A 27,975-nucleotide genomic window follows, 5' to 3' on the forward strand; every position below is an offset into this window, starting at 1 on the left:
GTGCCTCTCTCAAGCTGCAGTGTGCTGACAGCAGTGTTAGACAGGAGCTCCCCCCCACCCCGCCTTCACTGTCTGCTCTGTGTCACACAGAAGTCCAGGGAATTCAGAAGCAGCTGGGGACCCTTTTCCTGCTGCCCTCCCCCCCCATGCAAGCCCTAAGTTCAGCATTTGGCAACAGGTACTGACAATAGCTCCAGCACTGGCCCACAAACCCACAACGTTCCAACTGCACCTTTCCTGTGCGGTACCCATGGGAATGTCTAACGGAGATCACATCATAAAGCATTGATTTGTACAATGATTTCAGTAATTCCTGGAAATTCTCTGTGATGTCATGGCAGTCACAGGGCAGGAGTTCACAGCTGCTGTTGCTGTTGAAGACTTATGAAAACCTCATACACCTGAGCTGAAACAGCTTTGAGTGCCTTCCAGTTGTTGACAAAAACAGTATATACAAACAAATCATAAATACCCTCTATACAACACTCCTTAAAAGTATATATATAGACCTTAATCTGTAAATTAGTGCCTAATTAGCCCTGCCTTTTAAAGCACATTTAACTATGCTGTTGCTGCTTGAAAGGTGGAACGGAGCCAGAGCACGTCCAGGCAGGTGCACCTCACCCCAAAGCTCCGGGGCAGTCCCTAGGGCAGGGAAGGAGGGATAAAGGGGCTCACTTGGAGCCAGGGCTGTGCAATCACCTCATTGACTGAAACCCGCTGGACACCTACTGCACAGACAGTCTGCCTCGTACTTCTAAGTCCGTGTCTTCATTACCATGCCTTAAGGAAACTGAGATAGGGTGGATCTGCTGCTGCAAGTGCTGGAAAAAGATCAAGGTCAAAGCAGACCTTGCAGGTGCGTCTCCTTGTCACAGTAGTGCCTATATTAACCGTTCTTCGGGTGGCACCTTTAGGACACTGTCCATCTCCAGCCGAGCTCCTGCCACTTCTTGCTGACTCGGACTGTAGGTTCCCTCTGATTGACGCCTCTTCCTTGCAGTGAGAATCATGAATATGAGACCAATACTGAGCAGCAGTAAAGAGCCACAGGCTACAGGGACAGCTACTTCAATTACTGGGGAGGGGAAGAGAGCACCTGGAGTCCCTTTCTGTAAAAGAAATTAATGGAGAAACAATGAAACTCCAGTGGTTACAATAACTTAAGTTGAAGAATCCAAACTGGTCAGATTAAAGGGGAAAAAATGTTTAAAAAAAAAAATAAAATCAGAAGATCTGTACCTGAATGGCAAAGGACAGGCAAGGAACAAGTACAGGGCTTGAGGGCACCTGCACAGAGAATGCTCAGGTTCATTCTTTAATCTGTCAGCAAAGCACATTCCAGCTTATTTTTTAAAATGGACTATTTTTAATACAAAGAACAGACAATAACACGTTCTGAACTTTTCTTTCCAGTTCAAAACTAGTGACACTCATCAATGACACTCTAACTGCAGCTCTGGCTAAGCTGATCTCAACAGGGCAGAGTTATAAACAGAGATTTACCAATGGAACAGTTAATACCATTACAGTAATTCATGCGGGGCACATGGACAGAATTACCACAAGGAAGAAAAGAGGGGATTTACTGAGCTTGGCAGCTAATTGGCACAGAGACAGCAAAACTAAATGCAGACAATTTAAGGGACCAATCCTGGAGCTAAAGAATCGCTACTAAGCCAGCTGTCCCTTGCACACCACTTGCTAACGAAGATAACGCACAGCTGTTTGTTAGTTACAACAGCAGCAGTGAATAGTCTGAGCAACACTTCAGACACTGTTAGATGAGGTGAAACGGTCCAAATAATATCACACACTCCACATCCTCCTCTATGCTTATGTTTTTCCACAGCAGGACAGCCCCTTAAGATTTAAATGCCAGGACATTCAGCATCGACAGTGGAAATCTTTTAAGGGACCTTAAAACATCCTTACCAACATCAGACTAAAATATATAGGTGTCACTAGGAAAGATCTAACCAATGTTGCAAAAATTATTTAAAACTATTATAAAGTTAATGCAGAGTAATGTGAGTTTTCAGTAACCCCAGAGAATTTCCCAAGCAGGGGAACAATACTAAAAAAGTTCAATGTTGCCTCTGATGGCAAGGTGGAGAATTTAGCCATTAAACTACTATCCACCACAACAAGATCATGTGCAGACCAGTGATTCAGCACTTCCTTGAAGATCTTGGGACAGGGAGGTGTAGTAACTTTCAGGCTTAAAGTTAACAAATCTCAAAGCCAGAGGAAAGACTGGGATACGAATCCAAGAAATGACATACCTTGCAGGAACTTTATGAAATCCTAGGGCAAAAGATTTTCAATAATTTAAATACTGAATGGCAAGTACTAGAGCCATTGAATTCATAACTCAAGCCTCTTACATTACAAAGGCACATACTTTAATGTCCACACTATATAAAAATGCTATGGAACAGACTTGAAGACAACTTGCAGCAGGAAGGGAGGATGTTAAGAAGGTCAGTACACAGATGGGAGATGGAAATGATAAAAGGCCCAAGTACTGAAGAAAGAAATGTAGCCGAATAAGTATCCTTTAGGTTCTGGTGGAATTAAGGATGGTGTGGAACACAACAACAAAGAATTTTAAGAATTGTGGAATTTTTGTCACTGAAGAAAGCTTTAAAATTACAATAAGCTAAAAATAAGAAATAGTATCTGCCATCTTACGGATAAAAACAAAAGAATTCAAGCGTGATTACTGACAGCGTTTGGATGCCATACAGTCTGTGATAATATCACAAAGTGATACAGCACTGAAGGAATATTCCCAGAGTACCTGGAAGTCCTTCTGCTGTTTTCAAATGACTGAAGTTGATTCTGTGAGGCTGCCAAAACTGAAGCGATGTGCTAGGAGTTAGTTCTAGTTTTGCACAGCATGCAGGTTAGTCGCACAGTACCAACGCTACTTTAGCAGTCCACCCTACTGCCTCTTGCATGCTCTTTAGTTGCTACTGTTGGTGGGAGGGAGAACAGGCAAGAGAGCACAGCTACAAACATCCTTTCCCTTCTACAGCTATGGTTAACAGCCAACAGCTGCTCCCCGTCCTCCTCCCTGCCCCCCGCCACAGGCCCTGGCCTTTTAAGAGGGAAAAGGAAAACTGTTCTGCAAAAAGTAATGGGGGTGATGAAAATGAATACGAGAAATCTCCAAGAAGCGTCCTGCGACAGAGGCGGCAGAGATGCCTGAAAGAGTGAGTCTATGCATGCAAACAGGAAATGTCAGGAGTGACCTTGTGGCACATGCATTGCAGAACCCTTAGTAACAGCAACAGCAGCAAACCCCACCTTGGCACACAGCCTTTTTTCCGTGCAGTATGGGTTAGTACATTCCCAGGTTACCAGACAAGCTGCCTGTCCATGCAGTAGCTTTACAGAGAAAAAGCAAGTGTATGATTTAACAACTTCCACACAGGAAGGATTCCAGCCTCAAACAGCAATGCTTTGCTTATGCAGAAAAAGAAAAGCATCGCTAGGACTGCCCATCCACCAGGCCCATCGGGTCAGAAACAAGACTCAGCAGAAAAAAGACGCTACTATTTTACTTGTACTTGAATCACTTTCACTTGACTTCATCTGACTTTCCTTCTCCAAACACATCCATTTCTATCCCGATGCTCTTTGGAGAGGGAAAGTGCTTTGTAACTATTTAATCCAAGATAAAATGCCAGCTGAAATTCCATTCTCCAGGAAACCGTGGGGGAGATACAAGTAATATCTCCTCCCTATGTGCCCAACTGCAGTAGTTTGATTACTGTCTGAGGAGTTGTGAAATCTAAGGGAAGTTGCAGAAACAGCCCTGAAAGCCATAGGACAGCCCATGCAGACACTGAAAAGTATTTGTTGCAGTTGCTCATATGCTGGAGACTAACACACAACAGCACTGCGAAGAAAAAAATAATTTCACGCTTCAGGTTTCTTAGGTACCAGCTGACCTCCCAAGTGTGCTTTACTGGCGCGCTTTAGCCAAGACACACGCAGGGGCCTGTGCGACACGTAGGCAGTGTCACTAATGCCCCAGTACCCAAGGACCCCGCTAAACCTGCTTCTGCTGCTCCTCACAATGCACAGGTTGGAAGAATAGACAGGAGCACCCACGAGCGAGGGGAAGTGCTTACGTTAATGTCACAGCGCTCTCCCGTGTAGCTGGCACTGCACAAACACTCGTACTTGTTCTCAGAGTCTTGACATGTACCTCCGTTCTGGCAAGGGTTTGGATCACACTTGTTTATATTAATTTGACAACTGGAAGGAAAAGTGTATTAGAATTAAATTTCTCACACATGTTCTTGTGCCATACAACACAACATCATACAGCCTACAAAAGCCTCATTTATTTGAAAAGTTCCTATTACATCTTTTTCAGGTGCTTTCTCCAGGGTCCAACAACATGAAATTTTTACCCATTCATACCAATCCTCCTTTTGTCCTTTCCGTTTGACTGAAGCCTGTATGGGTCTCTAGCACAGAAAATGAATTCTCATGAGGCACAAGAACTACGTGGAAGCAGTTCATACTGCAAAAATCGGTATTGTCAGCAGGATCATATTGAGCCTGCCTGTTCTAAAAATAACAGCTAGTGTACAGTTTTGGAGCAGTTGTTTGAATGGCAAAAGGATGAAGCATTTGAACCTGCTTAGCTATCCCACCAATGTAAGAATCGGAGCACTAGCTCCTTTGCAGACACCAGAAAAAAAAAGCACTTACTTCCTTCCAGTAAAACCTGGCTTGCAAGTGCAGTTGGCTCCCCAGGTCTCGCTGATGCATTTGCCACCATTCAGACAGGTGAAGTTCTTACCACATTGCTCGGGTGGGAACGGCCACCTGGGAAAAGCAAGAGGCAGCCTTTAAAGCAATCGGGTTTGGGGGAAGGTAGAGGTGTACTCAGGCTCAGTGGAGACTGGGCTGGCAGGGGTCATAAGCACAGTCACTGGTATTTCTAGGAAGGAGTTTGACACAAGTGGAGAAGGGAACAGGCTCAGACTATTTCCATAACAATTATCCATAATATCAAAGTACTACTTTGTGCGTGCCCAGAGAATATGCAGGAGCTGTATCAGTACTAGGACTTTTCTCACATAGTTGCCTATTCTTGCTGATGCAAATCTAAACAGAGACGGGATAGTGTTGGAATACCAAACTGCAGCACAGCCAGGCCACAAAAGGGATAATGCAAGTACTAGGTAACTGTCTACAGCATGTGAAGTAAGAAAAACAGGAAATTCGACCTGGGTAGATTAGATAAGTGAAACTCAGCCATGGAAGTATTTATCTCAATGTTCAATTTGAACCAGCACAAGTAGATGGAAGTCTAAGTAACGTGCTGATTCCTACTTCCTTTACCAATAGGAGACATACCTTTGTGACTAAAATATGCTGGCTATTTTCCAAACTAATTCAAATGCTATAAATATAGACCTTATCAAACAACGCCAGCCCTCCTCCTGACCCCAGACCGATTTCCCACCAAATTTTACGTCAGCTCCACGGAGGGATCATGAAATGTGCACTGAGAAGCAGTGCAGGCAGTAAGGTGATGAGTAAATAAACTTTTTTATCCCAGTATGCATTTGATAAGGAGCAGGATACTTAAATACACTTTTTTTTTTTTTAACCAATACACAAAAACAATGCCCTTAGTCTTAGGACCAATGCCACAAAATACGACCAAGCCCTTGGTTGAAGGAATGCTGTTAATCACTCCATGTATTTTTATCTAATATTATAGGAAAATACTTGTCAGGGTAAGGCTTGTTTTTGCCAAGGTTGTAGCAATGGGCACCTTCATTCGCACTGGCAGCTTTCTGCTCACAGGCTTGTATTGCTTGAAAGTTGGCTGTGTACCACTAGCAGAAAAAACAACTGCAGCTGGGAACTCCTGCTACAGGTAATCTCTATAAATCCAGCATCAAAGGTTTATCAAAACCAGCAGAGATCAGACTGTCCCTCTTCTGCACTTGGCCCAGGAACCCATCCTCACTGGGACCATTTCTGTCACTCGAGGACCTGAAACATCAGAATACAGCCTGCTCCAGCAGGCTCCTTTCTTTGGGTTTGTTTTTTTGTGTTTGTTCTGTTTTGTTTTAAATCAGTACAGGAATATGCCAGAGGGGAGTCAAATCCTGGAGAAGATGGATTTCTTGGGGAATGAAGAGGGAAGTGACAACAGGCTATAGTGCTTGCACTTTAAACAGCTCTGAAACGTAGCACAGGGATAACCCACATAAAAAAGGAAGGGTCCTTACCCTGTATGAGGCTGAGCACCTTTCAGTGAGGATTTGGATCTGGACAGCACCTTCCAATTCACAGCAGAATTTAGGTGCTTTACCTACCAGATACTTGCAATGAAAAATTTTTCCAAAGCGTCCCAAAGTAAAGTTCCGATTTATCTGGGGGCTCTTCCGACCCCTCAATCAAACCAGCGAAGGCACTTACTCGCAGCGAGGTCCTGAATACTGGGGGGGGCACTTGCAGGAGTAGCCATAAACCCCATCAATGCAGGTAGCTCCATTTAGGCACTGGTGCCGCACACAGTCATCAACGTTGATGTCACACTTCTTCCCAATGAATCCCCGGAAGCATTCGCACTGAAAATCTGCTACTGCATCGACACAGTCCCCGTGAACACATGGGCTTGACTGGCAGTCATCAATGTTGGACTCACACAGCAGCCCCCCCCAGCCAGCACCACAGGCACAGCGGAAGGAATTGAACAAGTCCTCGCAGGTGCCGGCATTGAGGCAAGGGCTGGATGCGCAAACATCAGCCCCAGCGCAGCCCAGCTGGATGGTCCTTCTACTGGTCTGCTGGAACTGTTCTGGCTGGGGGTACGAGAGGGGGGCAGTGAATGGCAGGTAGATCCCCCCTATCTTCACTTGTCCTAGGCAGCCAGTGAAGTTTTCAGCTAGAACAATCAGTGCATTGTTCTTTAGGAAGTCCAAGTTCCCAGCATTTCCCTGCAGAGTCATATTAACGGACCCGTCCAGACGAACCAGCCATCTGGAAGAAAGCGCGGATGGCTCTTCCATAGACACAGAGATGGTGTGCCAGGCACCGTCCGTGACGGACTTCTGACTCAGGAAGCTGACGCCTTCAATGCTATTCCCAGTCCTGATGTCAACAAGCAGGGAGGAGTTCTTAATGGCTATCTGGAGGGAATCCACTTCTTCCACAGCCCGAAGCAAAACAGCATCTTCGTCCCTGGTTCTGAAATCCACGTGGAGGCTGCTCAGAGTTCTAGTCACTGATGTATTGGTGGTAAATTCAATGGCAGCATAACTATTAAATGTTGCATTAGCCAGACCTATAAATAAGGGATTTGAAAGACAGTTGGTGTCATGTTTGAGACAGACCAATGGCAAACTCCTGGCAGGTTCTCTCCCTTAAGAATCATATAAGCTTAGTGTGAGTAGAATTACAGGCCTAGCTGCTGGCATCCTTAAAGCTCTTCCTGTTTACAGTTTTACCTCTAACAGTAATATCCAGCTCTTGTGTAGCAATTTTTACTCATCAGTCTCACAGCACTGCACAAAAATACAACTATTCCCCTTTAACTACTAGAAGAACTAGAACATATGTCAGGGAAGTAATACCTCCAAAGCTGCTGAGGTGGCCAGTGCAGATCTGGGAACATCCCAACATCCTGGGTTCCAGGACACTTTCTAGCCACTAACCAACACTCCCTCCACATCAGGGCATCATTAGCTAACTAGGTTTCTTCATTCTCCATGGTTCTGTCTTAGGAGAAAACCGAGACACATTTGCAATACTTAATTGGGTCCTACTCAGTGAAATAACCTGAGACTGCAGAAATGGCTGAACATTACGGAGAGCAGGATGGTGTCCTTGAGCTGCAATGATAATAAGGTATGCAATCTCCCCACAAAAGCAGACAGGTTCCTCCCTGATCAGGTCAAAGTAGCAGAAGAAAACAGATGAGTACCATCTTTGCTCCATCAGAACCCGGTGGTAAATCCATGAAGCACACGCTGCCTGCAAGAGCGTGCACCTGAGCATCATTCTCAGTTTCTTTTTTGTGGCATGTATTTATATTTATTGCAACAGTACAAACTAGGAATGCTGCTTATAGACAGCGAACATGAAGGATTTTACCAACTCATAAGCAGGAGAACAGTACTTACACACATATCCTGCTAGAACATCTATACAGGTGGTAGCTTCAGGACATGGGTCACTTTCACACCAGACCCTCTCTTCACAAAATTTCCCAGTGAAATTTGCTGGACAGCTGCAATGGAAATCATTCCAAGTGACAATGCATCTGCCACCATTCTGACATGGTTCAGACTGAAAAACAAAATAGCGGAATTTAGGAGCTGCGCAATTCATCTTTGGATCTAAGAATGCGGTAGGAAGAAATGTAAGAACGATTAGTACGGGCAGTGTTTGAATCAAGAAAGAAGTGCAATTAAAATAGCGATTCAAACAGCGTAAGAAGCACAAGGGTCTCTATACAAGAAATTCCTGAGACCCTGCCTCTCCCTGTGTGCACTGCTGATCAACAAAAACTCCCTAGGCAGAGCTCCAGCAATTTGGAAGAGAACAAAGCACAAAAAGCAAAGGTTAGAAACAGCTGAAACAAGCTGCAATGCTCCTGAAAAACCTCACAAAGTTCTGCCACTCAAAGGGCACACCTAATACCAGAGGCAAAATTAGGGAGTGTGGTTTCCCCATCTTTGCGTGAGGCAAAGGAGAGACAGCTTCTGGTCTAAGGGCACCATGGAGACAGCTCCTTGAGCTGTTGCTGAAGTGACAAATTCCTGGGGGAAGAGGTTGTTGTGCAGTTGAAACAGGACGAAGGGAGGAGCTGGAAATTCTACTGGTTAGAGGGTGGTGTCAGGAACACGTGTGTGGGCAAGATGGAGGTGGGCAGCACAAGAGCAGGACTGCCCAAGTTCTACAAACTACAAAAACTACAGGAGAGTCAGAGAAAACTTGGTGCTTAAATTGTATGTAGCATGTTGAGTGAAGTAGGAGCGTATAGGACCATGTGTCCTTCAATACCTAAAAACCTTCTCATGTTCCCAGTATCAGCAACAGTCAAACTGTTGTGTAATCACAGAACTACAATAAACATCTGCACACAAGTAGAGACAAATGAGAGACATCATACCTTGCAGGTGTTATCAGAGATGCAACCATTCACAAGATTACCATTTTGAGTCCTATTGAGTTCCTGTGGCAGACTGTAGTTCTCAACCTGAAAAAACTGTATGTGGTGGCTGTTCAGTTGGATGTCTTGCAAACAGCCTTTAAAATAGCCTCCCCACATATCAGCGCTGTCTGGGTTAGGATGCCCACCAATATGCACTTCATAACCAGCTAAAAGAGGTCTCACTACAAGCTGTCCTAGCTCCAGGTACGTGTCTGATTGGTAAGCACCAACAATTCCTCCTTGGAAAGACAGGGCTACTAAATGTCTTCTCCCATCAACTAAATTCTCCGGAAACGTCACAGTATCTGCAGATACCACCTCTATCTTCAGCTTGCCATTCTTCAAGTATATGGTGAGGCAGGGGTCAGTTTCATTGCTGATTTGCAATACCAAACCACTAGGTTTCCGACTACGAATGAAAAAGGAGATGTTGAAGTTTGCACCAAGATCATCAGAAAGGGTGAAAGAGGCAAAACTGGTGGAATTCTCTAAGCCAAATGTTGCTGCTGGGCGTTCTGGAAGAGAAAAGAAACGCACATCAGCTCAATGACAAGAGGAATGCAGCTGGCACAGGGATATTACAAGCTACAACTCCTTATGAATATCAGGGTAATTATGCTCTCTCCCCACACAGATCTGTGAAATTACGAAGAAGGTGAATGTCCTTGCTTTCTCTGGAGGGCACGAATTCAAGCACCCAAGCAGCAGAAGAGGGAAATACAGGTCTAGCAGAGTCCTTGCCACATAGAAGATTTACTCAAGGACTTTTAAGCTACAAAGTTGCTTTTAAAATTGGTAACTTTCCTAACAGCAGAACAACTTTGTACTTGCCATGTTTAGGGCTCAGGAGTGAAACAAAAAACTGGAACAACATTAATATAAGCCTTGCAGGAACAAAAAAATGCAAAAATGATTTTAACCCAAATTGTCAAAGAGCTTCCTTTAACATTTTGTGTTTTATCTATAAAGCAATACATTCATATTCATCCTCAACTCAGACGCCCAAGATCAACTTTTCACAGTAGAACAATTTCCCTGCCCTCCTGCATTCACATAAATCACAAAGATGTAGTCAGAGCCTCTGGCTCAATAAGGAACAACATCTGCACCACAAAACTGACAATCCTTCCTGCAGGAGCAAATGACAGAAAAGGGATCAATAACAATTCTATTTTCAGAGAGTTTTGCTTTAGTTTTCTCCCTGGTCAAGTAGAAAATACTGCTTCCAGAGCTAGCATCAATGCTTATCTAGTATCTTTGAGGCACCGACTGACAGAGGAGCTGGCAGATGTAAATCACGTGGCACTTACCATGTGAGCAAGCTGGGCCTCCGTAAGGCCTAGAACAGTCGCACCTGAAGGTTGCCCAAAGATCCACACACAGCCCTCCGTGAAAGCAGGGTTGGGAGAGGCACCACTCTGTCCGGTCACAGCCCCGCTTCACCGGGGAGGACTCACCCACAGGCAGACCCAGCGGGAGCACAGCTTCATCATCTACTTGAAAGTCTTCCAGGCAGCCAACAAAGCCTTGCTGGCTCTGTGTATTGTTGGCCATTGGATCCTCAGCACCTCCAACATACATATTCAGGAAGGCGTGTGGGATCAAAGCAGTGCCAGGTGGGACAGGAGAGCTCTGCAGGCAAACACCTGCATCACAAGAGTCATGCCAGAGCTTTAGCTGCAGAGTGCTGTGCAGAACAACTTCAACTTTATGCCACTGGCCATCATCAACTCTCAGCCCCTCCAGGAGCAGCGGGTACCCAATATCCTCCCTCTTCAGTCCTGCATGCAGAATGCCATCAAAGAGCTCCAGGAACAAGCATTCAGCTTCACGGCCTCGGTAAAAAAGGATAGCGCTGGGCAAGGTGGTTCGGAACCGGAGGGACACGCTGACAAGCTGATCTCCTGCTACGTCCCTCCTGCTCTGATTGTTCATGGGCAGCTCAATGAGGAGATACCCTCTGGAAGCAAAGGAAAACGTTGTTGGTGTTGAGCATGTGGCATCATAGAAACCAGGCTGGCACTGGCACAGGTGGCCGTGGCTCTCAGCTTGGTAGGTTGGGATGCACAAGGCCTCATTTTGGCAGTCGTGCGTCTGGCACCCAGTGAGCTTGACAGAGCAGTTCTTCCCTCCCCATATAATGCCATCCTGGCTAGGGGCACAGTGGCAGGTATAGTCAGCAATGCCATCCTCACAGACAGCTCCATTCTTGCAGGGACCCTCCTCACACTCATTGATGTTAACAGCACATTCCACACCTGCGAAAGAGATTTAGAAACGGGATCTCACTGCAGGGGATTGTGACTCCCTTCCCCAGAGCAAGCCTGGCAGGCACAGGCCGGCTGCCCCAGCACTGCCGCTCTCTAAGCCATTCTCTTCAGGAAACCACCAAAAGACCAAGAGCTGCCAGCAAGGAGCCCCATGCTCACTACAGAGTGGCCTACCACTAACATGGGAGCAAGAAAAACACTTCTGTGCTGACCTCCCAGATGCTGCAAATAAGGTGCTATTTATAGAGCTTCAGCCAGGCAGCCTACATCATCCAACAGCCTCCACTGTCCTCTCCCAGACCGTCTCAAACACCACAGGTAATCAACATGCAAGGAGAGCAAGCAGAGCATGTTAAAGGGACAAAACAGCACAGACAAGGATTTTAAGCTTCTTTCATACATAGATCAGGTACGTTGAAACTCAAATTAAGTCTATAGATCTGACTGGAGCATGTTCCAGGCACCGCTGTTGCAGACAGCATCAAAATGCATCACTAGCCAAGGAAGTTATTGGAAAGCCTCAGTTAAGACAATTCAAATTCCCAGACAACCCTCCAGTTATAAGCACTCACAAACCTCAATTCATTACCAAACAACAAAGAAAACATGCTCCACAGGCACTTTGCCATACTTGCACTAAGCCGATTTCAGTTCTGTCCAGTCCTGCAGAAGCGAACTGAGTAAAAAGTACTGCATTGCAGCTTGTCTGCCTCCTCAAGGCACACGTATCCCAACAGGGCTCAAGTAAATTACAAGACATTACACTCAAATCTGGTTAATGAAAATCTGCTGTCATTTTCCCGAGCATCTCCACACTGACAGAAGAGCCCTTCTGAACCAGTTCACTTTATCTAGCCCATAACATTGGTTTTCACTAATCTTCAGAGACAGTCACACAAATAAACCAAGCATGGATTATCCCAATCTAATAGCATTACTCGCTGAATCTAGCTAGCAAGCACAAGGAGGACAGCAGAAAGAAAAAGAAGGAATTCACACACAAAGGAGGAGAATCAAAACACAAAAGACATTTGTAAAGAAAAGCCACTAGACAGAATGTGCATGTCAAAGAGATTAGAGAGTTGCCTGAGGGAGAGAGATGAGGGAAGATGGGGCATTAGGAGCACTGGAGCTGGACTTGATGCGTGATAAAATAACTTAGCAAAGATACAGGCTTCTTGAACATACACTTTGATGGTTTGTCCCTCCTCATGCCCCAGCAACGCCTCACAGCCAGTCTTACACAAACGTCTAGTACCCTGCTGCCTAACCAAATTGCATTACTCTCTTCAGACCCAGTGTTTAGTTGCTGTTACCAGTGCTATCTCTGCAGATAGGCGAAGACTCAACACCAGCTTCCAGCTCCAAAATGTCGATTTGTGTCAGTGTAGAGACATAACACGTATGGAGCTCTGAGAAGCACTGAAAGAGAAATGGAAGGCTCTGGTAATTCTGCACTTCCCAGCTACGCTAGAGCTGTTCTGTAGGCAACATTACCTCAGATTCCTCTAGGACATAGCTCTCTACTGACATAAACTAGGAGAACTGCTCTGTGTAGTGCCTGTGGAAAAGCCCTGAATTCGGCCAATAATGTCTGCCTTGACAGATGGACAGATTCAGAGTTGCTAATACTACCTCAGCACAGTCTTTTTTTCTCCAACTATTAATGCCAGGCTTGCTCAGCACACAGAACCTGCGGTGTGACCTTACCTGTAAGGGATGCAGCAAGGACAGAATTAAGATTTCAGCACAAAGCTACAGCCACACTTGAAGGAAACGTGTTGGAATAAATAGACTCTAATGGACATCTCTGGGCCTGGAGAATCCTAGTCTAGGAGAAGACGGGAAGACTTCATGGAACTAAGAAAAATCAGTAGAGCAGTAGAACTATGTGGAATGGGTTTTATGAATTATCAGTGGGTTGGAGGACTCTCAAAACTGTAAGAAGCAAGTTTGCAGTCAGATTTAAGGGGAAAGGCTGTTGAATGGCATTGGAGAGACAGTTAGGTTTGGTACAGTCCCAAATCCTTGAGATGCTGCTCAATTCAAATCAGAGCTGTCAATATTTACCAGGGCAATGCGGAAAAGATAGCATTGGTTTGGATAACAAAAGGAGAGATGCCGTGAATTTCTGCATTTCTGAGAAGGCTGGGAGGCAGGGCGAGGGCCCCATTTCCCCATACCACATTCCTAGCCTGACCCTCTCCTCCGGCCAGCCTGCTCTCTCCTTGAGCAGCAGCAGGGACACCTGCCCAGGCTGTTTCCCAGCCTCCCAGCTGACACCTGTGGGGCCAGTGCTTCACACCAGGTGGCAAATTAGTCCCTACGGTGAGTGCACAACCCCAGGCTGGTGGCTAATTAACCACCAAGCTTTCCCATGGGACACAGCTGGTTTGAGTTCTCAGATTATTTGTTTGAAATGGGTGAAAAGAATAAGCTGACACTTCAGGTCTTTATACACTGTCTAATCTCATAGCTTACGAACAGGCAAAGGAAGCGTTCAGCAGCAGAAAGAGAGGAGGGCAGCTCTTCCTAGAGGAACCAAAACCACAAGCCTCATCTTTGTTATTGTTTCTGCCAGCAAACAGGACTAAAGCAGGAGAAAGAAAGGGCCTCTAAAGCAACCCCCACTGTATTCTTGTTCTCCTAAAGGCCAGTGTGGTGCCACATTTTAATTTGGAGCAGGTTTTAAAACAAACTGATAACAGAGGAGAGTGTGCAAGAGTTCTAAAAATCTGGCTAACAACAGTTTTTTCCTGGGAGCCAACATCACAATGTCACCCCCTTGCTACCTAACTCCTTATATGCCTTACAGTGACCATACCCTTCATCAGCCAGCTGTCTTGCCCTCTCTCCTCCTCTGTTATCACCAATTATTTCTGTCAATTTTGATTGAACATCTCTGGTTTGTCAAACCCTTCAGTAACACCAAAACAAGGCAGAAGAAGATTCCTGTTGCATATTGCTTCCTAGTTGCTAATTTCAGCACAGCAGAGGGAACTGTAATTTTGGGTTTTGGCTGCAGATGACAGAGTGTAATTGAAGAAGGGGGTGCCAGCAAAATAAAGGAACTTTCCCCTACTTAAGAAAAAATAGGATTTTTGCCATAGACCATTACAGTATCCAGAAGTACATATAATTTCCTGCATATCCATTATTCCAATCTTCTCCAAGACATGGACAGTTGTGTCTTTGCAAACCCACTGGAAAGTGGATATTAAAAAGAAGTTCAAAACTAATTTGTTTCTCTAAGATCAGCTTAGGCATCCCTTTTCAGGCATATTTTTTAAAAAAATAAATAAATAAAAGGGGGAGATAACTCCATTTGACAAAAACAAGTTACTTTTACACAGTCTTCTCTGTTCCCTCTAAACTTCTTAGCTCAAATGTTTACTATTATTTGAACTATAAGAGCAATGTTGCCAATCTGATTCATTATATCATTAGGAGACTTTAAAATGTTTAATGACTTTCTTATCTAGTTAAAGACTAGAAAAGGCAAATGGATGGAACTTGTTATCTGAAAATCAGACAAGTGTTATTTAAAAGGCTACTATCTGGAGACAAGTATTTTCAAACATTCCAGTTAATTCAGCAGTGTTTAAGCTAACAGTCCGTAGCTAACAACCCACAGGGGCTGGGTCAGGAACAGACACTCAGAAGTCGCTGAGCTTTAACAGCCTGCCGTATTTTCAAATACAAATCCATTCACTAAATTCTAAAGTGTTACCGATGTGGTGAGAAAAGTCTTGTTTTATGGATGCAAGTGTTATTAAAATCCATACAGCTCACCATTCTCTGAATGAAGGTAATGATTTACTGACTGCTATTAATAAGCAAAGATTCATTATATATCACATAAAAATCATATACTTCAACCAATACATAATATGTTAAAAGAATAAGCACACATAAAGGGAGATATTCTAATTTAGCTGTCATATACCAAAACCCTTGAAGGACAAGGTCTATTCATGGGCCCAATCTTGAAACATGAGAGTTCAGTGGGCTTCCCGGACAGCACTGGCTTGCCCTCTCCCGTAAGACAGCTGAATTCCTAGCAACCTTTCCCTGGTGCATCCTAATTAGGGTTTGTATTATTATTACCAAAAGAAAAAAAGAGGGGAGGGAGAGAGAGGGGGGAGAGAGAATTAGCCGCAACAAACGGACCCCGACACAATTATATTTGCACAATTACTGCCATTTCCATGGCAACACGCTGCTTTGACCTCTCTCCCACCGTGCACTACTACTCAAGGAGACGGTGGGGGAGGAGATGGAGAAGTGCATAGGCCAGCCAAGGGTTTGTCCTCTGAGTTAAAACAAAAACTACTTCTCAATAAAGGAATTTTAAATCTTTAAAGGAAAAAGGAAAATTGCAAAAAGCATCTGAAGAAGCAAACCTAATGTTTCACAGAACTAACAGGGAGAGGTGTGTGTTTACACAGAACACCCGAGTACAAAACAAGGACCCGTGCCCTGGAACACCCCGGATTTGATTACTGCACAGAGCAAGGCAGAATTGCAGCAAAGATGCACACAGAGCATGCTGATGGCTCCCCATTCATCTTTCCGAAACGAGGAAATTCCTTGCCCTAAAGTTTCCAAAACAAAACTTTAGGTCTCTTCAAAACAAAAACATTCTTCCTTTCTAGTCAATTCTTGTTCCTTCTCCTGCCTCCAGCTACCTCTAATCGCACAACCAGCTCCCTGCCCTGGGCAGGCACGCAAGCATTCAGGACACATTGCAATTACTGTATAGATCTCATTACCTGCTAGCAGACAAATTCCCTTCAGGATCACCCCAATCAGCACAGATTTCATGGCCGACTCCTTGTGGACATTTGTGATGGAAAATGGGAAAAAAATAGGGGTGAATGGGGGGGAGGAATGACAAAAAAGGCTGGACTGAAACGGGAGAATGTGTGTAAGTGCTCCCTGATGCCAGTCAGACAAAAAGGGATTGGAGATGAAACTAGCCAATATAGAAGAGACCTGCGCTGTAGTGAGATCTAATCCAGCCCTGCTCTAAACCTCCCCAGCTGGCCCCTGTCAGTGCTGACATGAAGAATGCGTACTCAGTGTATTCTCACTCAGTGCATTACAGTAATACCCTGCAGTATCCACAGCATTAGCTCCAACAGTAAAAAGTCAAGATACAGTCTCCTGCCCTTGCTTCCTCCCAGGTGAATCTGCCAAATTCTATTAATAAGGCCAAAATATGGATTTTTCTTTTTATAGGCTAAGCCAAAAAGCTGCATTTCCAGCACTGTGTAATATCCAAACCATATGAACAAGGAGAGTTCCAAATGCAGAGTGCAACCTGGGCCCTGCTGAATATTCCATACTGACAATCAGGGACCAGCACTTCATGCAGTTTCTTTCCTCCATGTGCCCCATTCCGTGCATTGTGAGCACAAGGTTTCCACTCTGCAGTATTCATGGAGAAAAGTCTCAAGTTTGAACCACCATGATCTGTTTCTCTGAAGTCAAATTGAATGGAAGGAAGTTCCCTGCATTATGCTGACTGTACTGGTTCAAACATGAGACTGCAGAATCAAAACTCTCTCTTTCCTCATTAGCAACCTTACAAAATTAACTGTTGGAACTTCATTTTCTTCTCATGGTTCTGTTGGGATTTTTTTTTTTTTTTTAAAATGTGGTTACTTTCATATTATAAAGTTCCTGGAGGCAGAATTGTACTTTCATGTTGTAAGGAACCCAGAAAAAGTTCTTATTTCTGTGAAGAAATGTTATCTGGGAGCTTTTCCCCAAACTTGGAGTCTCTGTTAGTATCAATGTCAGGTCCAAGCAAACAAAAACTCCCACACGTCAGAGTCCGGAATCTGCATTAGCAGTATCACTTATATTAAAAGAAAGCATTCCAACAACTCTTGTAGCTATTTTGCTTTCTTCACTCAATCCAAACATGCCAGTCAATTTTACAGATATTTTAAGTGGGAGGGATACGGTGAGTATTTGGAGTCAAAACGTCTCAGATGATAGTCACATCTGGGTCCTACGCATGCACAGACCTATCCTAGCACAGGTTTGAAATACTATCTGTATTAGTATGACCCTTCTGTTACTGTTCAAGAGAAAACAAGTGGGTAGCTCGTGCCCATTCAACCACCTCCTGCAACAATAAAGTATAACTGTGAAGACTGGAGAACATTATATCCCTTTAGAAAAATCTGTATTTTGATTTATACACACATACACATATATATTTACATACATACACAGAGTCTGTCTGTATACTGCTGATTGGAAATATATTGAACCCAAATCTATGTAGCATAAGTCAGCACAGATTCAGATCCCCATCTAGTCACTACATCTTTTCAAATTCATTACATGAAATATTGCTAATCAGAAACTGTGATTGCTTCTTTTCCTAGAATCAATTTAAGGCTATACATAGACTAGGGTTTTCTTAGAGAGACAGTAAGAGGATGGAGAAATACACAGTCATGTCAATTCTAAATAGTACATATATATGCAAGATAAAAATGCTTAACCAAGATCTCTTATAAGCCAAAACAGTGGATCACTGAACATCGGTTTCAAACTACACACAACTGAGGAGTAACTGCTTAGGTCCTTTGAAACTGGAAAATTCTAAAGAAATTAAAAGGATCAGATGATTCATTTTCCAGAGGTTTTAATTCCCTATTCTTACACACTGGCAATCATGCAAGTTACAAGATTCAGTCATGGGGTTTAAATTCAGAGAATTATTTTGTTCCTAATCATTCGTAAAACTTCCCGGAGGAGGAGGTCAAGATAAAGAACACAAAATATTTCAGAGGGTTCTTAACAGAAAAATGTCACAAAACGGAGAGTGAACTTTGGATAGAAATACCCAAATTTCACACATGTTCTTTAGTTAGAGATTAGCAATTTCCTCACTGTGTTGGTAAATAAGTCCCAGAAATTTAGGAATTTCTTTCCAGGCTTCAGAGACACACACCCTAGTCTCAAGAGCTAGCCTTCCCTTAAGGAAAGGAAACTTTGGTCTGCCTGAAGCGTACATGGCAGTTCACATACTGCAAGTGGTGGTCTCCTGGCGAGCAAATCCTTTATCACCAAAAATAATAAACATTGCTGGTAAGTATTTTATGTGAAAATCAACACACGGAACCTAGTCTAATATCTAACATCTTGAAGTCCTCTCTCCTGGTAGACACCATTAGAAGGCAGCCATCTCACCATACCTATGCATGGGAAAATTCTTCTGTCTCTCTGGGACACTGCTCTGCCCAAGTACTTGCCTGGCCTGATTTGAAAGATGACAATAAGCTGGGCTTCACCCATTTTGGTTAGTAAGGAAGTCAAATTTAATTCATCAAGAATTGCTCCACCACTAATAATCCTCTCAAAAGTCTTTAACCATGGTGAGCTGGCATATCTCAGGCTGTCTGTAGTCAGAAAATCTATGCAAAAGGCTAGTTGAAAACAGATTGTGCAGTCATAATCAGAATCTCAGAAGAGACTTTTGATCAAAACTCACCTGACACCTAGACACAAGCAGGATCTAGACCAAAGCATATGCTCTTGCAGCATTCTGATCAGATGACAGGAAAGTCAAAAGGTCTGATTAACCACGGAGCTATGATCCAGAAGGGAGACTCAATGTGGAACAGAAGGGAAGGAGGGGGGGGGGGGCTCTCACCAAGTGTTCCCGAGCTCCCTTCAGCTATATTTACCAAAAGGGATTCTGTTGAAGGGGTAACAGTCCTCTAATCTCTTTACTATCTTAACCTTTTAGCTGCCCTTTCTGTAGAGGCTACCTCTCTAAAAAAAAATCTGACATCAAGAAATACCTGCACAAAACCCCTAAATCTATCCAAAGGTGGTTAGAAGGAAGAAGCATCTCCCATTTATTTCATGACCCACGACCCAGGAATTCAAGCCTATTTGATCTGGGCTAGCACTTCTAGACAGTAACCATTTGTAGCTAGCTACACAGAAGGTATCCTACTTCTTTAAGGACAACTGACAAAGACATTATGGCTGAACAAAATAAAATGGTCAATAAGCACCCCAATTATATTGACACACATTCACAATCCCTCCCAAATTTACCGCCACATCACCTTCTGATTTCTCATGAAAGCAGAAGCATTCCTCAGCCATGTGCAAAAAAGCTCAGAATTTTACCATGATCACAAGGTGCCACTGGCAAGGGATGTCTGCAATTGAAATGATGGTGCTCTTCCCCTCTCATTCAGGCTGACCAATGCCACTGCACTGTGTTTTAGGACACCTGCCTTTCTAAAGGCAACTTTAGCAGGAGTGGAAATATAAGCGGGAACACTCAGGCCATTTAAAAGTTTTAGAAGAGCCAAACTCCACTTCAGTGATTACATTCTTGCAGGTTAAAAACTGGTTCCCATTCCAAATGGAGGTACCTGTCTTTTTCATGTCCTGGCCTAAACTATTGCCTAGTACACACATGACGGACTGAAACTGTTCTTATGAATAAAGAATTCATTTGGGTTGGGTTGTTTTTTTTTCCTAAAAGACAGACTTTTCGTAATATGCTTTTTCTCTTGACCACAGTCAACAATTTCCAACACCATGCAAGATTCATCCTCCTTCTCGCTTCGTTTAGAACCCACGCAATCTTTTCATTCATGCTTCTTACATCCTCTACTAAAGCACAACCTGATGCACTGAACAGACTCTTCAGGACCTATTATGTAGTTCTCTCAGGAATGAGGCATTGCTTTTGCAACAACTACAGTTCAGAGAGAGATGGCTCATCTCCCTGCACTGCTGCAGCCTGAGACAGCACTGAGGCAGTTAATTTGAAAATAAAGAATTTCTCCTGACTTACATTGTTATCCCAACACTCCCCAAATTCCTCAGACTGAAGAAAAAAAAAATACAGAAAGAACCCCCTGCCGCCCCAAGAAAGCATTCTTCATCAGAGTAGCAAGTTCACTTTAATCAGCGGAGGCAGTTTAAACTCAAGTTCATGGCAGATCTAAGCTGCCACAGAAATGTGTTTTGAACAGAAACATTATGGGAAGCTTCACAAAGTTGTTCTGTGATCCTAATATGAAGTAATAAGCTGTTTACCCAGCATGACTGTACTGGGATTAATTGACAAAGGAGGGGAGATTAATTGCTATTATTTCCCTGTCAGCTTCACTCCTCCACACGCACTCACTGATCTCACAGACTGCTCCCAGCCTTTCACTGTGTTAATGTGTCAGAACTACCTCAGCTGAGACAAAGTCCTTTACCAAAAGCAATATCCAGAAGAGCAACCCACTTCTAATCCCCTTCAAGTACTAATGAACCCAAATTTGATGCAACAGAATGAACTCTAGCACTCCTTTGCCCATCATCCTGTATTTCTGTCAGCTTTTCTGCCCATGAGCACACTAAGAATTGGAAAGGATTAAACAGATCTGCAGTTTGGCAAAGCACAATGAGATTCTGAACTCTGTGAGGGTGCTGGGGCACTGAAGAAGGAAAAGGGAACGGGGCACATATGTGAGTGGGAATTCTGACAAGTGGGATAAACTTCAAACTATCTCTTTAGACAAGTAGCAATAAAGAGCTTAGATAAAAGCCTATTTTCAAAGGCCTCACCTATAAAAGCAAAATTCTCTTGGTCTAGCCTAATTTAGGAATCCAAAGCAAACAAGACAGGCCAGAAAACCCCACAAAGAATGCAGGAGTTGATTTGAGATTCTGGGAGTGAAAGTACCTATGTAATGGGTCTTCCCAGGACAGAGCTGGGCAGAGTTACACCAACATAGCTCAACCACTATGACCACAGAAGGAAAACAGAAAACTTTCCCATGCAATAAAGGCCTAAGACAGTCTCTGGAATGCTGCTGCCTGCTGTTGCAAGAAGTTAAAAGGACAAGGTTTTCTTCTGGCTTCAAGTTTTTCTTTTTCCCACGAGATGGCAGCCTAGTAACACTGCAGAAAGGTTACGTCCACCTCAAAAATACATAAATGCAAGATTGTGCTGAGGACCACTTTTCTTATAAACTACTTTTTGGTGTTAAATTGCTCAAAACAGGGAGTACACATGGAATTTGAAGACGCAGAAGATTAAGAACCAATATTTTAAACTAAGATGAGGTTTAGTATCAGTTAGCAGCGTACCTTACCAACAGAGTTGATGTGTAATATTGATTATCCCCTAGTTTCTCAGCTAGAAAACCAAGACCCATTAGGGTCAGGCAGGGCATTTGTGTAAGAATCCAGACTCCCCATTCCCTTGTAAACAGAGAAGGCTTCATTTGCTCACATCTCAAAGACCTTTTGACCTCCTAACATAGCAGATTACTGCCTTCTGCCAAAAAATCGCTGGCTCTTATCATCCAGGGGTGTTAGGGAATGGAGATGTTTTACAGATGTTTTATGTGCTGGTGATCCAATCTACTACAGTCAGTAGCTTGTGACAACTAGAACGTTAAGCATCCCTTTTTTTATTTGAAGGCTGGTTTTGTTCACCTTCATAGTACATGTATAAAAAACCTCCACAGTTCTCCCAGTTAACTTTCACTCCAGGATACAGATTCCCTAGATATTCTGATCTTAGTCTCTTCTACATAGTTGATCTTTTGTCTCAAAATCTAGCTCATAGCCTATCAACTTACTTGACTAAAATCACACAGCTTTCACATGGCATTTGAGCCCTGAACTGCAGGCATTCGCCACAGTTCATCTCAGTCCTGCTCAGCAGCCCGGGCAACCCTGCACTGGAATCCAGTCCTGCAGTCAGGCACTAATGCAGCTGCTCAGCATTAGTTAACGAGAAGGACCCAATTCCAGCCACTCCCCTTCACCAACATTACCTGAATAACCCGGTAGGCAATGACAAAGGAAGCCATTAATAAGGTCCACGCAGAGCCCTCCATTCTGACACGGCTGGGACTCGCACTCATCAATGTTAGTAAAGCAGGTCTCCCCTTTAAAGTGAAAAAACAAATAGGCATCTTAAGTGCACACGTGCACCAGCGAAGGAAAGAACCTAAACAACAACTGCATTCATAATTTTTTGCACCACTTTTCTGTCATCTAAAAATGCAGATGAATTTCTTGAACTATAGCATGTCTCTTCAGACACTCTGGCAAATAGATACTATTACCGAAACAATGAAGGAAAATGAAATACGGAAAGGTCAAATGATTTTCCAGTGTCATGGAAGGGAGCAGTGGCAGGATCAGAAATTTTGACCATTTCCATCTGTGCAATAGTGGGCCAAACTCTCATTTTTCTCTCAAAAAGAATAAAGTATTATTGTTTAGCTCCCTCCTACCAGAAAATTTCCCCAGCTGTAAAATCCGGCCTTTTATACATATCTATAAACCAGGGAAAGGGTGATATTTCAGTTGAACATCTACAGAGCTTTTAGCTCCAAGAGCAAGATATCAAGAACCCCCTCTTCTCCTACCCACTCTGATTATACACTTGCTCTCATGAAAGTAGTCTCATCAAGGAAACACCTAGAATAGTTATCTGTGACTCCAGGGAATTAGTTTCCTCTGATGAGGATTTTCACAGATACCCTGTAGGGATTAATTCTGCCATATGCACGAGAGACTGATAAAGAAAAACCACCTTGGCATCTGCATAGCCAGAGGGCATTCATCACAGCACTTGAAAAGTGCATAGGATGTTGCCTCAGCCTTCAGACAGGCTTGCTGGACAGAGGATGACATTCAGACAGCTATCTGCAATATTCAGTATGTGAACACAAGCACGTTCCTGATGCATCAGGCTCTGAAGTACCAGTCATTAAGTGATTTCTTGTTGCACGGATGACATCGCTCCATTCCTATCTACTCAAGCCAAGCAGCTTCTATCAGGTGCAGACAGGATCAACATTTACTGCGTAGCTCACCTGCAAAGCCTGGTTGGCACCAACAGAGAAAACCAGCTGCTTGGCTATAGCTGAAATTACTGGGGAAGTCAGGTCGTGTTCCATAATAGGTTTGGTTGGATCGCTCATAGCAGACACCCCCATTGTGACAGGGATCTGTTGCACACTCATCCACATCTTCTTCACAGTGCTGCCCTGTGTAACCTGCCAGGAGACATCAGTGTCAACATCACGCACAACTTCACTGGAACTAGTCTCCCATATATTGTGGCTGCCTTGAAGGTGAGAATAAGACCCAGAATACACTGCAGCTCATCTAGTTGGGAGTCCCAGAGCCCTCCACTTTCTCCACTGTGTCAAACACAGAAGCCAAATAATCAATTTGAAGGAAAGCATTACCTCACGATAGAAAAACACACGATGGAAAATGGAGAAAAGGGAAAGAAAATTTTATGGTTGAGAATTAGGGTGCATTTCCCACCAAGGAAGTCAACTGGATTTTGGCATGGCCTGTAAAGGGCAGCAGTGGCAGCCTCAGTTTCAGACAATGAAAAATCACACTGGACCATGATCATGAATTCTTTACTTCTTCAACACGGCAGTTTAGCATGCGCTCTCCATTGCAGTATGCCTACATGCCGGCATAGCAAAATAGATTTCTGACCTACCTGGCCAACAGGCACAGCTGTAGTTTTTGATTCCATCCACACACGTGGCACTGTTCAGACAGGGTTCAGAGGCACACTCCAGGATATCCAACTCACAATGGTCCCCCTCGAAGCCTGTGTCACTGCAGTCACAACGGTAGCTGAGGGGCAGCAAAACAGCAACGCATAAGCTCTTAATTTGTCTGCAAAGCCCAGTATGAGGAAAGAGCAAATGGAGCTAAGCTGTCAGTCCTCATACCCACTTGTGGGGCAGGGGAAAAAGTTCCATCTGCACAAACAGGCCACACTAATGACAGAGCAGACAGCCTTCAGCAGCCTCTGAGTTCACACGTTGCCTGTGGAAAGGTAAATTCAGACACACAGGTATGTTCTCAGCAGTTGCCTTTGCTGTTCATGCTCTGCAAGTCACTTCCCTTTGCATTTGCTATGTCAGCTGGAAGCAATAACAGGAATCTTTTCCTACCCTCCTTTAAGCATCCTAGGAGTTCTGCTGCTGGGAGGGGCCTTCTCGCCTATTGCCATAAATCACTCTGTTACCGCCACTGTGACCACCAGGCACAAGCACTAAATTCAATTTTCCCTGTCAGATTTCTACTCTAATTTTCACAGGTTACACTAAGGAGACCTTTAGATCAGTCCTGGTACCTAATTGCCCAAATAACACTGATTTCTCACCTGTTAATGAAGTCATGACATGTGCCATTGTGCTGGCATGGTTGGCTCACACATTCATTGATGTCCACCTCGCACTGGATTCCTTGGTAACCTGGTGCACAGGTGCAGGTGTAGAACCCAACGTGATCATTGCACAAGGCCCCATTCTGGCAAGGGTCTGAATCACATTCATCTATTTCAGCATCACAGTTCATACCTTTGTTACAAAACAGAGAAATATCTGTGTTACAAATCTGGAAAAGTGTATCTGTGCTGCCTGGACTTCTGAGCTAGAATCACAAAAGCCATGTTATCAGCCCAAACTTGCTAGCATAGCGATCAGTTCTAATTTTGACAGAAGAATATTGGGAGTTCATAAACAGCACGTGATTCTTACAAATTAAGGACCTTTGATTTTTATTTGCAAACAAAATTATTTGTCTACACTTTTGGATTTCAGTCTTCTCTCAAAACTAAAAATAGTTTCCAGTATTTGCGAAGCTTTAGTCTCTTCCATCCAGGTGTGCTTAAATAGCCAATCAGTCAGCACTTCACGAATGACATCCATTTTCTAAGAAAGCCATAAAATCTTGAACTTACATACAGCTCTTAAAAATGTAACAATAGCTGTTTTGGTTTGGGATCCTTTGAGGGCAGGGAGGACAAGGATGGAAAGAGAAGAATCACACTGCTATTCAGTGTTATTTAAACTTTTATATACTATATAGCTCTTACAGTTTTAGTTAGACATGGTACTCTTCACATGTGTTGCGTTGCTATTAATCGGATCCAGTGTTCTACATCAGAGGCAGTTGCATTTTGGGAATGGGAAAAGTGACCTCTACCTGCTTCTCCAAAACATTGTTCCATTTGTTTAAATAATATTTGCAACTTGATTTGAGATACCTAGGAAAAAAGCATTAAAGCAGTGCAAAACGCTAATTACAGTGATACTAGATATTAGTAAGTAATTTTATTATGAAATGCTATGAAAAATTAGGTGTTAGCTCCAATATTACTAGTCAAGAATAACAGCGAGTCACACATTTTTGGTCCAAAGCCTCAACTTCCCCTGACAGAGTAAGACCTCTTGCACAACATCTATTCAACTTTCGTACCATACTATATTACATCTCTTTGAGTTGTCCGTGGCCTGGCATCACCTTCAAACCTTAGTCATTACAGTGGCAAATGCCAATCCATCTAATCTCCCCTTCTCGGCAAAGGCTCACCACACAGTGGATGTGGCCATCCTAATCCTGACGGAATGTGGGCCCCCTAATCTGCTGGTTCAAACCCGTCAAGACCCACGCAAAACTTCCTTCACCCAAATTCCAGCTGCAAGCACCAGGAAACAGCCTGGCCTTGCAAGCCAATGGTACTAGAACCTCTGGATGGATCATAACACAAAGCCTCATATTTGACATCAGAATAACTTAGAGCACAACAAGCTCCTCCAGCTGCTTGGGTCATTTCATCACTTCCTTGGCAAGGGAACCCCACAATCCTGAACTGAGGTTTCAACATAAAGATAAAAAAGAAACTGATTTGCAAAGATAGAATTATGCTTGATACTCAAAATCAGTAGTAATCTTAAGGCCTACAGAGAAATTCTGCTTTTTCTTCTCCTTCACCTCTGTTCATTTTTATCAGAGAGTGAGTCAGCACAAGGGACTGCATTCCTGATGTTGTAACTTCTACTCATTCCACTGGTAATCAGCAGCATTCCTTCAAAGCAAACTAACTCTTTAAACACTTCAGTCTGTGACAACAAGGAAGGCTGAGAAAGTTCATGTGCTAGGAGGTACCAGGCAGACATAGGCGCCGTACAATTGCATTCCACTCTGATAAGCAGAGCTGGAGAAACGAGAACCCCCCTGCTGCCTCCCTCACAGATAACTCACAGGTGTAGATTACTCTCTGAGTCACCATTAGCACAGATACACAAAAAAGAGATACTTATGTCACGTGCCAAAAAACATTTGCTGGGCGTGAAATAATTGGAAAAGCTATCTCCAACTAAAAGCCACTTTGTTCCAAAAAGACTGCTTCCCTCAGAGAAATCCTGCAGGACTGGACAAAGAACTACAGGCCAGAGAGTGTTTCCAGGTATAACTTATCTCTGCCTAAGTATACATCTCCTGATAATAAATCTCTTTTTCTTGTGTATCTCCCCTAATTTCATACTGAGAGCTAATCACATCTACTTTGTATCTAGTACTCGTCTCAGACAGTCCACCCACTTCCACTCTTAGATCCATGTCTCTCAACACCCACACCATCCACAGAAATCAAAGCCTCAACTATTGCCCGGGAGCCGCAACAAGACGACCTACACCATTATTCGCACACAGTACCAAACGCTCCAGAAATATGAGTCGTGCAACTCATGAGATTTAGTCTCATTGCTGTAAAACAACAGTTTCTCAGGACAGCTACTAACACTACAAGACACAGCAGCAGGCAAATTGTGGAACTACATGCACAGTGAGACATAACCCAACCACCTGGCTAGTACATGAGCATGAAAGGTACCTGTGTAGCCGGGGACGCACTTGCACAAATAGTGATCCATCTCATTCAGGCAGGTGCCATTGTTTTTACAGGGCCGAGACGCACACTCGTTGATGTCTATTTCACAGTTGTATCCTTGGAACCCAGGCACACAGAAACAGCTATACTCATTCACCCTGTCTCGGCAGATGGCTCCGTTCTGGCAGGGGTTGGAGACGCACTCATCAATGTTGTCTCTGCAGTTGGCCCCGGTGAAGCCAGGCTGGCAGATGCAGGTATAGTCCCCAGGACCCTCGACACATGTCCCATTATTTAGGCAGGGGTGGCTAGAGCACACAGAGCTTTCTGTTCGGCAGCCTTCTCCATTCAGTCCTGTTTGGCATTTACAGGTGTATCCATTTACACTATCTACACATTCAAAACGAGGATCTGTACAAGGGTTGCTCTCACACTCATTAATATTAATGTTACAATCAATACCTGTGAAGCTAGGCATACAGATGCATTCATATTCCAGGAGTCCTGGAGTCCTGTTGCAAATCATATGGGCAGGACAGTCATGTTTAATGCATGCGTCATAGAGGAGTTCACAGTTTACGCCCTCGTAGGCTACAGGCTCCATGGGGCAGGTGCACTGGTAACCCCCCTCCAAATCCATACAGCTCCCACCATTTTCACATGGGGATGAGGAACAGCTGCTATCATTTTCAGAGTATGAAGTTCCTGTGGAGAAAAGAGACTTTTTGTTAGTCAGCATTCATAGCCCTAAAGAAGAAAGTTCTTCTGCTGATCACCACGTACAACTCGGAGATTGC

The 27,975-nt window shown here is 43.8% G+C and overlaps 1 protein-coding gene across 14 annotated transcripts in view; it reads right to left on the reverse strand.

Annotated features, from left to right (window-relative positions):
- CRB2 (crumbs cell polarity complex component 2) overlaps positions 1-27,975 on the reverse strand; it is a 73,766-nt gene that overhangs the window by 3,306 nt on the left and 42,485 nt on the right. For 10 of the 14 annotated variants that reach the window (XM_054848864.1, XM_054848868.1, XM_054848867.1 and 7 more), the window contains 12 exons: positions 27,182-27,883; positions 24,668-24,863; positions 23,993-24,132; positions 23,346-23,528; positions 22,296-22,409; positions 10,510-11,457; positions 9,158-9,714; positions 8,166-8,331; positions 6,460-7,327; positions 4,732-4,848; positions 4,143-4,269; positions 160-1,112 (listed from right to left, as the gene is read on the reverse strand). In XM_054848864.1, the coding sequence (XP_054704839.1) occupies positions 885-1,112; positions 4,143-4,269; positions 4,732-4,848; positions 6,460-7,327; positions 8,166-8,331; positions 9,158-9,714; positions 10,510-11,457; positions 22,296-22,409; positions 23,346-23,528; positions 23,993-24,132; positions 24,668-24,863; positions 27,182-27,883 (4,346 nt within the window). In that variant the 3' untranslated portion in view covers positions 160-884. Of the gene's footprint in view, positions 1-159; positions 1,113-4,142; positions 4,270-4,731; positions 4,849-6,459; positions 7,328-8,165; positions 8,332-9,157; positions 9,715-10,509; positions 11,458-22,295; positions 22,410-23,345; positions 23,529-23,992; positions 24,133-24,667; positions 24,864-25,381; positions 25,553-27,181; positions 27,884-27,975 lie in introns of those variants that run through there. The other 4 variants (XM_054848874.1, XM_054848876.1, XM_054848873.1 and 1 more) reach the window with 4 other exon arrangements.

Source organism: Grus americana, chromosome 20, assembly GCF_028858705.1.
Source record: "Grus americana isolate bGruAme1 chromosome 20, bGruAme1.mat, whole genome shotgun sequence".
Lineage (NCBI taxonomy): Eukaryota > Metazoa > Chordata > Aves > Gruiformes > Gruidae > Grus > Grus americana.